The 10,883-nt window shown below is 38.5% G+C and overlaps 1 protein-coding gene across 1 annotated transcript; it reads left to right on the top strand.

Annotated features, from left to right (window-relative positions):
• Positions 1–159: 159 nt before the first annotated feature.
• On the top strand, positions 160–9,250 carry LOC141349029 (nicastrin-like). The gene is made up of 18 exons (XM_073857782.1): positions 160–318; positions 942–1,041; position 1,172; positions 1,759–1,883; positions 1,957–2,075; positions 2,348–2,493; positions 2,573–2,723; positions 2,829–2,941; positions 3,175–3,327; positions 3,400–3,504; positions 3,675–3,755; positions 3,839–4,008; positions 4,121–4,223; positions 5,466–5,564; positions 5,658–5,757; positions 6,874–7,043; positions 7,687–7,896; positions 8,011–9,250. The coding sequence occupies exons 1-18, from the start codon at positions 258–260 to the stop codon at positions 8,131–8,133; spliced, it is 2,130 nt and encodes a 709-aa protein (XP_073713883.1). The 5' UTR covers positions 160–257; the 3' UTR covers positions 8,134–9,250.
• Positions 9,251–10,883: the final 1,633 nt, after the last annotated feature.

Genomic DNA, 10,883 nt, shown 5'->3' with positions numbered 1-10,883 from the left:
AATACAAGTAAATAAGTATTATTCGTTTTAATGCATTATCACCTGTGGAAGATCTAGTGTTACAATCCAAACTAATTTAATGAATGTATCAAAAAATAATTATAAAAACCCGTTTCTAAAAGTGTGCCGCTGGGTGTCGCTGTGGCGCGTTTCGGTTGAGGCATCTCTCACTCTCACACGCAGAAGAAGAAGGAACCGGAAGCGGAAGTAAACACGCGCTTCTCCGGTTCCTTGTTGATGATTCCTAAATAAGGAAGATGGAACATTTAAGGACAATGGGCGCATTTAAACTGATTATTGCTGCTTTATTTTACAGCTGTGAGTATTATTGTTATAATTTCGTTTTTAAGTTTGCGTGTGTGTCGTCATGAATTGATGGATATTGTTTACTTCTTCGGGCCTCGCCTATAAATATAACAGTTACTCAATAACAATTAAATAATATTACAATGCTATAAATATAGACTAATAGCGTCTCATTTATGCAGTAAGTTGCCAAAAGTAATACCGTCGTTTTCAGAAAGTTTATGCAGTTCAAATATGTTTAGATTGACAATGTTTCTCTGTAGGTTAAACATGTAGTATTACTCTAAGAAGAGCCAATTATTTGATTTTGGGGGAAATTATCTGTCTACACAGCTTCAATGTTTCGTTGTACATACAAATATAGAGATGTTTATTTTAGCGAGGGGACCCTCACAAAAGGTTTGTTTTATTTGGGGTCCTTGTAATCATAAACCCCTGATCTAGAACATCGGTGATAGTTTAGCTACATGGATATTAGACTGCAGAATGCTGCTATTGACCAATCACAGTCAAGTATTACAGAAAAGTGTGTGATGAATATCAATAAAATGTTCTGCTGGTTTATTAGTTGTTGTACTTTGTTAACTGTATAATGTGATCAGATGTGATGTCTGATGTTGTGTGTTTGTCTATAGATGTAAGCAGCAGTTCAGTGGAAAGGAAGATTTATATTGTACTGAATGATACGGTACCATGTGTTCGACTGCTGAACGCCACACATCAGATCGGCTGTCAGTGTAAGTCTCTCTCACAGATTTTGCCAGTAATTTAACTGAGGTTTACTACAATGTGATTCCAAATGTGTTTTTTTTTTCATATGACATTGTAATACCAATATACCGGGTATTCACAGTCAGAACTTCAGGGTAACACCTAATATGACAGATGTAAGTGACTGAATAAAACATGGGTCTCCAACAGGAGGTCCGCGGAGGTATTTGTGGAGGTCCTCCAAATAGTGTTTGAATGCAAAATATTTTTTTAGGAATAATAAAATTAGCCATTAAACAAAAATGTGTTAAAGGGTCAACAATAAAAACAAAAAGAAAAACATAACATTCCCATGATAAAATCTAGTTAAATGAAAATGTTATGAAGTATGCCAAAAATTATGATTTTAATATCTCTAACATAACTATCATAACAAATTATTTGTTACAAAAAAGAAAAAATCTATTCTTAATTTGATTTAATATGTGCTGGGGGTCCCTGCTACTCCTCTCTATTCATTAAGGGGTCCTTGGCCTTAAAAAGACTTCTGGAATAGAACAAAAGCATTTTTTTTTTAAATTTCTCCTTGTGTCCCATGTAAGAAATAAAGTCAGTCATCTTAATAATGATCAGAGTTTGTGTGAGTTACCAGGAACAGAACAGAGTTTTGAGAGTTTAGTGTTAAAATCATGATAATGCAAGTAAGTGAATAGTTTTGTTTTTGTCATTTCTCTTTCTCAGTCATCTATATCAGGAGACACAGGTGTTCTTCATGTGCTGGAGACTGAATCAGACCTGGACTGGATTCTCAATACAGGACCACATCCTCCCTACATGGTTGTCATGGAGACGGCTTTCTTTAATAGGTACTTTACCACCAGACGTCTTTCTGTCTGTCTGTCTGTCTGTGTGTTTCTGATCTTGTGTGTTTTTCTGCAGATCCGTCATGTTGAGAATGAAGAACTCATCCAGGGTGGCTGGTGTCGCTGTTATTGTCTCAAAAACAGGCCCTGCTGATGGATTCTCCCCTCACACGACCTGTCCCAACCAGAATACAGGTGTGTGTGCAAATAGAAACATGCATTTAAATTAGTTTGTTATGTTGTATAAATGCATGAGTAGTTTAAGTACAAAAATGCAGTATTACATAATAATAAGCTTGCTTAAGCGTTCTGCTTACAATATCTATATGTACATTACTGTATGTAGGGTGCAGCGCCTAATGTGCACAAGACTTTTGCACTGTATACATGTTTACTCCAAAAAATCACATGCAATAAATATAATGACATTAAATGCATTTAAGCATAATCGTGTGTGTGGTTTTCAGGTGTGTATTCTGGAAGTTACGGGCCTCAGTATACAGACTGTAACGTCACCGTGTGGAATCCTCTGGGGAACGGACTGTCCTACGAAGAATTCGGTTTTCCTGTGTTTGCTCTGAAAGACGAGAATCAAACAGAGGTCATTCGAAAGGTGTGTGTTTGTGTCTTTTACACACACGTGTGCTTACAGTGGCGTACGTTCATGTGATCATACTGTTATATGTGTGTAGTGTTATGAGGATCATAATGCACGCAGCAATGGAAGCGCCCCTCAGTACCCGCTGTGTGCCATGCAGCTGTTTTCACACATGCACGCTGCGACCGACACCGTCACGTGCATGAGACGCACGGACCTCCAGACCAAATTCAGCATCAACCCAGGTACACGCACGCACGCATCCAGACTTAAAAAGCGTTTGTGTTGTGTGTTTTCAGGGACTTTAAGACTTAAATTTCCCCTTGTTTTTTATCTTTGTTTCCTGTCAGAGGCTCTCTGTGATCCTTTAAATGATTTTAACGTCTGGTTGTCCACAAAACCCCTCAACAACAGTGCCAAGGGTCACCTAGAAAACCAGAGTTTCGTCATCGCCGCGGCCAGAGTGAGCAAACGTTACCTCGTGTACCCGTTCATATCTAAACATCCATTGCATGTCATTCTGGCTCAACATGTGCAAACCTTTTAAACTGTATTTGTGGTGAATAAATGTGGGCAAAATATCAATTTCCTTAATTTATATATACTGTGTATAAGTTTAGCATCATAGCGTTATATAAATAAAGTCCTTTGCTTGCACAAACTCTTGTTTACATGAAGATTTATTTTCTCTCTTAGCTTGACGGAAGGTCGTTTTTCTGGGATAAGGCTCCAGCAGCCGAAGGCACCGTGTCTGGTATCGTCACCCTGCTGGCTGCGGTTCAAGCTCTCTATCCTGTCACTCAAGAAGCCCCGCCTCCTCGAAATATTTTCTTCACTTTCTTCCAAGGGGTGAGTGTGTTACGCCTGTTTCATTCAGCGTGTCATTGGATTTGTGTGTTTTAAAATGTCTGTATCTCGCAGGAGGCCTTCGATTACATCGGCAGCTCCAAGATGGTGTATGACATGCAACACAATGAGTTTGTTATGGACTTGAAGAACGTTGACTCTATGCTGGAGATCGGACAGGTGTGTGACTGCGCACCATTTCTCTTCCAAATCGTAGTGAGCCGCTTAACTGTATTTTAGGTCATGCTGGGCGTGTCTCTTTAGAAATAAGGATATTATTACCCGTGTCCTCTCAAGTGTTCCCAAACAGGCATTCACAGATTTACAGCACACTTCCTGTTTGTTTGTAGGTGGGGTTAAGCAGTGGGCGGGACTTGTGGATGCACTCTGACCCCGTATCCCGCAAGAACAGCAGCACTGTAGAGGAAGAGGTGCGTGAACAAGACAAACACTGTTTGTTTTCTTTACAGTATACGTCAATCATGATCTCATCCATCATCTCTGTCTCTCTCAGGTGTCGGCTCTCATGAAAAACATGACGGCTGTAGCTGCTAATCTCAATCTGAATCTGGCTGAGCCAGATGTTACTCAAGCTTTACCGCCTTCCTCATTCCAGCGCTTCCTGCGAGCCAGACAGATCCCAGGACTCGTCCTGACAGACCACCAATCAGCTTTCACTAATAGGTATGACATCAAACTGAGTGATGTGACTTTAAACACTGTGAATATCTTTAAGATATGATGTCATGAGCGACTGTCAGACTGTCAGTATCTAATGAAGGATGCTTCTCAACAGATACTACGAGAGTTTGTACGACACCGCTGTCAATCTGAACTTGACGTACCCTGACGGTCTGAGTCCAGATGAGCAGATGCGGTATGAGACCGATACAGCCAAGGTACCGCATCACATCTGTTGCTATAGCAACCCTGTGTCAGCTGACTACACATCATTCTGATGTTAACTCGCATGATGTCTTTAGGCCCACATGTATTAAGCTTGTTCTTGTATTACATGGCTTGCGGAGAGTTTTCTAGTTTTGTCTTGTGAGCAAAATATTCATGTTTACCAGACTTGGTACATCATTTCAAACCGTATCGAGACACCTGTACAATATTTTAAGATATTTTGGGCTGAGAAATGATTACACTTCACATTAACCTTTTAACTGTCCCCCCCACTTTTGAGTTTGGGGGTCAAAAGGTGATGTGCACCTTCAAATTAATATAACTGGCTTTTTTGGTCTAGAAGTTTTGATTTAAAGAAGATAATTTAAGGGTTTTCACTAAAGTGTCTGGAGGTGAAAATATTAAACAGAATTTTGATGAATAAAAAGAATGCAATAACATATTAATTTACAAAAAAAAATTTTTTTATGACAGAAAGGCTATAAACATGAAGCCATAGGTCTAACAAGAAATTAGGTTTGTGTCACTTTTTTAGTGGTTTTACCAACAAAGGCCAGTAGGTGTCGTTGGTTTGCTGCATACTCTTGTCACAAATTAATAAATTACTGTCACTGCATTATTATTATTATTATTACTGATAAAAGGTTTGAAATATGAAAACTAGAGCTTTCTAGTCATATATAGTTTGTTCATTTCTGAAGATTTATTATATAGTAGTGATAGACCGATGTATTTCAGAGGCTGATATATTGTCCGATATTTTGATATGTTCAATCGGGCAGTAAACTTCTCTATTACTTAGAGTGTATTTTTATTACAAACAACACATTTATGTCACTCCATGTAAGGCCAAAGTCTGACGGACAGTAAAATAACAAATCATTATGTTATTACATTTGCTTTATATCGGGCTCATATCGGCCACACAGCTTTTTTAATATCGCTATCGAAATCGCACCATTAAAAATATAGTGTTATGAATATACAAAATTAATATACATTCCTATGGGGGTCATGTAACAAAAAACTGTCACAACATCATTTCTATAATCAAATGACTTTGAAATTTGAGAACTACACTCTTAGAGCTTTCCAAAGATAAGATTCAATAAAAATTTACATCCAAAATATTGAAATAAACTCAGGCGTCAAGTCAATCCCAGAATGCATTGCATTGAGCTCCGTGGAAGAAGATGGTAGATTTCACTTTGTCACGTTTGTTTTTATTTCAGTCTCTCACTGATGTGGCCACATTGGTCGCTCGCACACTTTACCGACAGGCCGGAGGAGAAGAGAAAATGTTGAACAATATCACTGCTGACCCAAAAACTGTGAGTCACATGACCAGAGACATAATACACATTCTCACATGACATAGTAACTCTCTCTTTCGCTCTCTCTCTCTTTCTTTTTCGCTCTCTCAGGTTGCTCAGTTGCTGTATGGTTTTCTGGTTCAGAAGAACAACAGTTGGTTCAGGTCTTTGCTGCATCCAGACGTAACTAAGAAAGGCAGTTCATTGTTAGGTCAGTGCTTCAATACCTCCATTCACATCATTATTTGTCCCATGACCCCACTGCATCGCCTTGCAGCAGTTTTAAATAAAGAAGGTCCAGTTTAAGGCAGATTGACATCACACGCTCACTTCTGAAAAGTCTTTGTGAATATCAAGAGTGTTTAAGTGTGTCACAAAATCATTTATGATCCAGAAAGTTCACAGAGGAGCAGATATCTGTGCATTTTGTGTAAAGATCCATATTGTGTAACTTTTAGGAGGATCTTTTGACAGAAATGCGATCTAATCTACATCACTATATTATCAGTGCTGTATCAAGACTTTACATAATGAACTGTATTGTTTTTATTACTTTAGTATGAGGTAAGCTGTGGACTGAGCCGTTGGTTGCAATTCACAATCTCACCACTAGATGCCGCTAAAAATCCACACACTGGACCTTTAATAACAGTGACCGTCCATCATTTTGATTACAGGCACAAGATATCAAAGCACTACAGCGATCACAACTACAGTCGCACAAACTCATTTATCCTGCACACATGCATACGACAGTAACTATAAGGGCTGTCACGATTATGACATTTGGCCAACGGTTAATTGTTTAATAAATTGTGACGATTAATTGCCTGTTTTAGGATTTGAAGATTCTGATAATTAATTGTCTGTTTTATTGATTTTTTAAATCTCATACATTTTTTTTGTTCATGAAATAATTCATAGTAGCCAATCCTACTAAGGTCATATTAGTAGGCTGTGTAGTGGCTGCAAAAAATAAATTCCTTACAGATCCTAAAGAAGAGCATCCTTCACTTCCCTACATTTGGAATTGCGGTTTTGGACATTTCTATTTTATCTGGCAGATCATACTGCTTATCAAATGCTGTTTTTTTCACTGTATTGAATGGCTTTGCGATGTATCGTGTTACACTGTCAGTTAAGGTGCTCCATCTGATACGGTCTCGTTTTTACAGGCGCTGCAGCTCCCCCTTGTGTTTTTTTAAAGAGATGTGCAATCATTGCGGTGATCAAAAATATCGCGATGAGGACAAACAATCGCAATGAGATGATTATTTAATAATTGTGACAGCCCTAGTAACCATGCTCATTACGTTCTCTCTTAAAGCTTCTGGACCTCCTCAGTTCTACATCGGTCTGGGTCCGAGGAGTCACGGGTCGGTTCACAGCGTGACGAAGTTCGTGCAGTATATTCTGGCTAACCTGACGGGAACCGTGACAAACCTGACGGAGACCCAATGTCAGAACCCCAGCGAGGTCAGCACGGAAAATAAAGATGTAAGAAAAACATGTTGATTCATTTCATTTAAAGCCTCAAGAGAGAACAACCAGATTTTGATTGATCATTTTTGTAAATGTGATCGATGGACTGACTAACACAAGTGTGTCATTTCACAGATAACAGTCTACATTTTATTTCCTCAAATATTTGACATGTTGTGATTATATCAGGATCACCATTGGCCTTGCATGCCCAGATATAAAAGTTTTATCTTTAACCATCATTAACATTATATTACAACTGTTTATAAAAACAACATTCAGGGTAAAGCTAGAAAATCTACTTTATATTCAAATGAAATTAGCTACCAGACATAAATAGTGAATTTGTTTTTTAAATACTTTTGGTTATATTTGAAAAGGGAAAAAAAACGAATCCTCGCCAAGTTCCAAATGCGAGTATATGAAACCGTGTCAATCAGCAGATTAAATTCTGGTTGACTTCACGCAGTGCTGCGTAGCCGCAGACCAATGGCTTTGACATCAAGATATCACACCATATCACGAGTGGATTTTGGCCACAATTTTTTGCAGGTCTGGTTTAAACAGAGAGGCAGCGTCCTAGATTTAAAAAGTAAGCCTGTGTTTCCCAGAATGCCTTGCACTCATCACAGATCTCTTTTTTTATTTGCTCCCTCAGTTGTATTCGTATTTGTGGGTCTCTGGTGCGTCCTCTGATAACAGCAGCGCTGAACCGTTCTGCGTGCGGGCGTCCGTTCGTCTGTCTAAAGCCATCTCGCCGGCCTTTGAACTGCTGGAGTACGGCTCTAGAGATTATTCCACGTGGACGGAGTCTCGCTGGAAGAGCATCAAAGCTCGAGTTTTTCTCGTGGCCAGCCGACAGCTTGAGGTACTGAAGTTACTGGCACCGTACCACCCTGAGGCGCTTAACCAAACCGCTGTACTGTGACGTGTGTGCCTGTTAAACTGATTTGATGTTATTGTCTCTGTTTATTTCTGACAGATGTTAACGCTGGGTGTGGGCGTGGCTGTGTTGCTGTTGTCTCTGTTGGTGACGTACTTCATCACCTCGAAGGCGGAGCTTTTGTTTAGTGCCACCCGTGAAGCGCCCGCAACGACCTACTGAACCCAAAGTCCAGATTCTACAGTGATACATTCCCCTTTAACAGAGAAAGACTTGTGCACTGGAGTGACACACACACACAAATAAACACACACGCACAAACTATTGAGTTCAACAATAATTTATTCACTGCTCACAGATCAAACTAAAATAACACAACATAAAGATTTGCTGCATTGGTTTAAGATGGGCCGGTCTGAAGTGGTCTGGTTTTAGCTGGGCTTGTCAGAACTGCTCTTGGTTTTAGCTGGTTTGTTCAAAACTGGTCTGGTTTTAGCTGGTCTGATCTGAACTGCTTTGGTTTTTAGCTAGGGTGGTCCAAAATGTCCTGGTTTTACCTGAACTGGTCTGATCTGGTCTGGTATTAGCTGGGGTGATCCAAACGTGTCTGGTATTAGCTAGGTTTTTCTGGTTTGGTTTTAGCTAGGCTGGGCAAAATTGATCTGATTTTACCTGGTCTGGTTTTAGGTAGGCTGGTCAGAACTGGTCTGGTTTTAGCCGGTCTGTTCTGAACTGGTCTAGTTTTAGGTGGGCTGGTCCGAACTTGTCTAGTGTCCTGTTGTTCATATTCTTTTGTTATGTTTTTTATAATTATCAATGTTTTCTGACTATAACATGATTGTCGCACAGACTTAAAAAGCTGATTTTAAATGTGTAACATTGTCTGTGTGTGTGTGTGTGTGTGTGTGTGTGTGTGTGTGTGTGTGTGTGTGTGTGTGTGTGTGTGTGCGCGCGTGTGTGTGTTTGTTTGTCTGTGTGTGTGTGTGTGTGTGCGTGCGTGTATGAGAGCACATTAACCTGTATGCAGTGAGTATGTGCAATAGCTTTGTGAGTTTGACATTAATATTTTGGGTTTGGGAATGTAATCCGGTCCGTTCAGTTGTATCTGAGTGAGCCGTCTGATGCGACTACACAGTAAAACTCCAAACACTGACTTTACTTTGACTTTTTTATCATTTTTTCCAGTTGAGAGATTGGAGATTTAAAAATCGTATGATTAATGATATGCAGCATTATTTTGTTGAGATGAATGAAAAGCTTCTTTAAACAATGATGTCATTATTTTCTCTGAGAAATTCATGCCTTGAAAAAACTGAATAAACGTGACTTCTTTTCCAAAGCCTTATTTGTTTTAAATCTGTAGTATTCGCGTTGGGTCACAGATCTCTGATCTCACAACAAAATCAGAAGAAAGTGAAATTGTTTTACAAAAAGAAAATAAAGCACACTTTAAAAGCGTTCAAGTAGTGCTGTGACAATGATTAAATAATCGTCACATCACGATTGTTTCACCTCATCGCGATGATTTCAGATCACCACAATGATTGCACAGCTCTCTAAAAACACAAGGTGGAGCTGCAGCATCTGTGTAAATGAGACTGTATCAGATGGTGCTCCTTAACTGACATGGTAGCACGATATATTGCAAAGCCATTCAATACAGTGAAAAAACGCATGTAAAGAAATGCTGCAAAACTTTGATAAGCAGTTGGGGAGACCGGGGCTGGTTGTCTCACGGGTTGGTTGTCACACTGCTTATTCCAGACATACTACATGGCACTGTGGTACAATTTTGATTTCAATTTGTTAGCCTTTAATAGCTTACTCATTTGCACTTGTAATTTTGCTGAGCAGACACAAAACATTGAGGTGAGGAGACAATTTATTATTTTTATGGGTCAGAGTAAATTTTCATGTTGGTGTTGTTTTTGTGTTGAGATCTTGTAGGATATTAGTCATTCAAAAACAAAACACTCATTAAAAAGCCAAAAGTAGTAGCTTTATTTTGAGTCATCTTTTAGCGATCAAGTTAAAGCCGTGTGGCAGCAAGCTTATCATGTTTGTCAAGAAGTCAGTTGGGGATGGTTGTCACATAGCTTGCGGGGTTGGTTGTCACATGTAAGTATTGGACATGTAGACCTTTTAAGACTGTTTGTCTGTTTGTTTGTTTTTGTTTGCTGTTAAAATTAAAAAAAAAGAATTAAATAAAGAGGTTTTAACACTAAAAATTATTTCATTTTATTTCTCAACACAGTAGACAATTCAAGTAACTGATCACCCACTTTAATCCCATTGTTTAAACATAAGGGGCATTGATGATTATCTATCATAGGGGTGGTATTCATATTAAAACTTATTTGCAGTTTCTAGCTTAAAAACTAAAAAGTTACACATTATCTTTTCAGATCCCAATTTATCACTGAAATCCTATTGAACCACTATAGGGACAACCAACCCCATACTCCGTGACAACCAACCCCGTGATGGGAGTGTATTTGATGGTTAATTACTTCCTGTTACAATACATTATAAAAGTAAAAAGTATACACATTTAAAGCCAAGACCCCAAGCTTTCATTTCATGTAGGATTTACTGCTGAAAGATTTTTTGAAGATGAGCAATTCATGCATGAGTAAAAATTGTGACAACCAACCCCGGTCTCCCCTATGAACTGCCAGGTTAAATATACTCTGAAACAGCAATTCCAAACTTAGGGAAGTTAAGGATGCTATTCCTAAGGAATTGATTTTTTTGCAGCCACTACAGACATGTGATTCAGTACTAATATGACCTTAGTAAGATTGACTTTTATTTAAGGCCTGTTCTGGTATAGTCAGTTTATTTTGATTGCATTTTTATTTTCAGTTTTTTCCACACACTTTATTGTGTTTATTTCTTATGAAGAATTTTTTGTTTTTGAAAGATATATTAATTAAATAATTACTTTTAAATATTTGTTATGTAATATTTAC

Source organism: Misgurnus anguillicaudatus, chromosome 2 (assembly GCF_027580225.2).
Source record: "Misgurnus anguillicaudatus chromosome 2, ASM2758022v2, whole genome shotgun sequence".
Taxonomy (NCBI): domain Eukaryota; kingdom Metazoa; phylum Chordata; class Actinopteri; order Cypriniformes; family Cobitidae; genus Misgurnus; species Misgurnus anguillicaudatus.
Note: the sequence above shows the minus strand (reverse complement) of the source record. Positions and strands in the feature narration are given on the sequence as shown.

What these genes read in the sequence shown, in the direction of transcription:
- LOC141349029 (XM_073857782.1), top strand. Translation starts at nt 258, where the DNA reads ATGGAACATTTAAGGACAATGGGCGCATTTAAACTGATTATTGCTGCT. An exon ending in TCGTCATCGCCGCGGCCAGA is followed by an intron (nt 2,942 to 3,174) that starts GTGAGCAAACGT and finishes TTTCTCTCTTAG; the next exon opens with CTTGACGGAAGGTCGTTTTT. An exon ending in GAAAGGCAGTTCATTGTTAG is followed by an intron (nt 5,758 to 6,873) that starts GTCAGTGCTTCA and finishes TCTCTCTTAAAG; the next exon opens with CTTCTGGACCTCCTCAGTTC.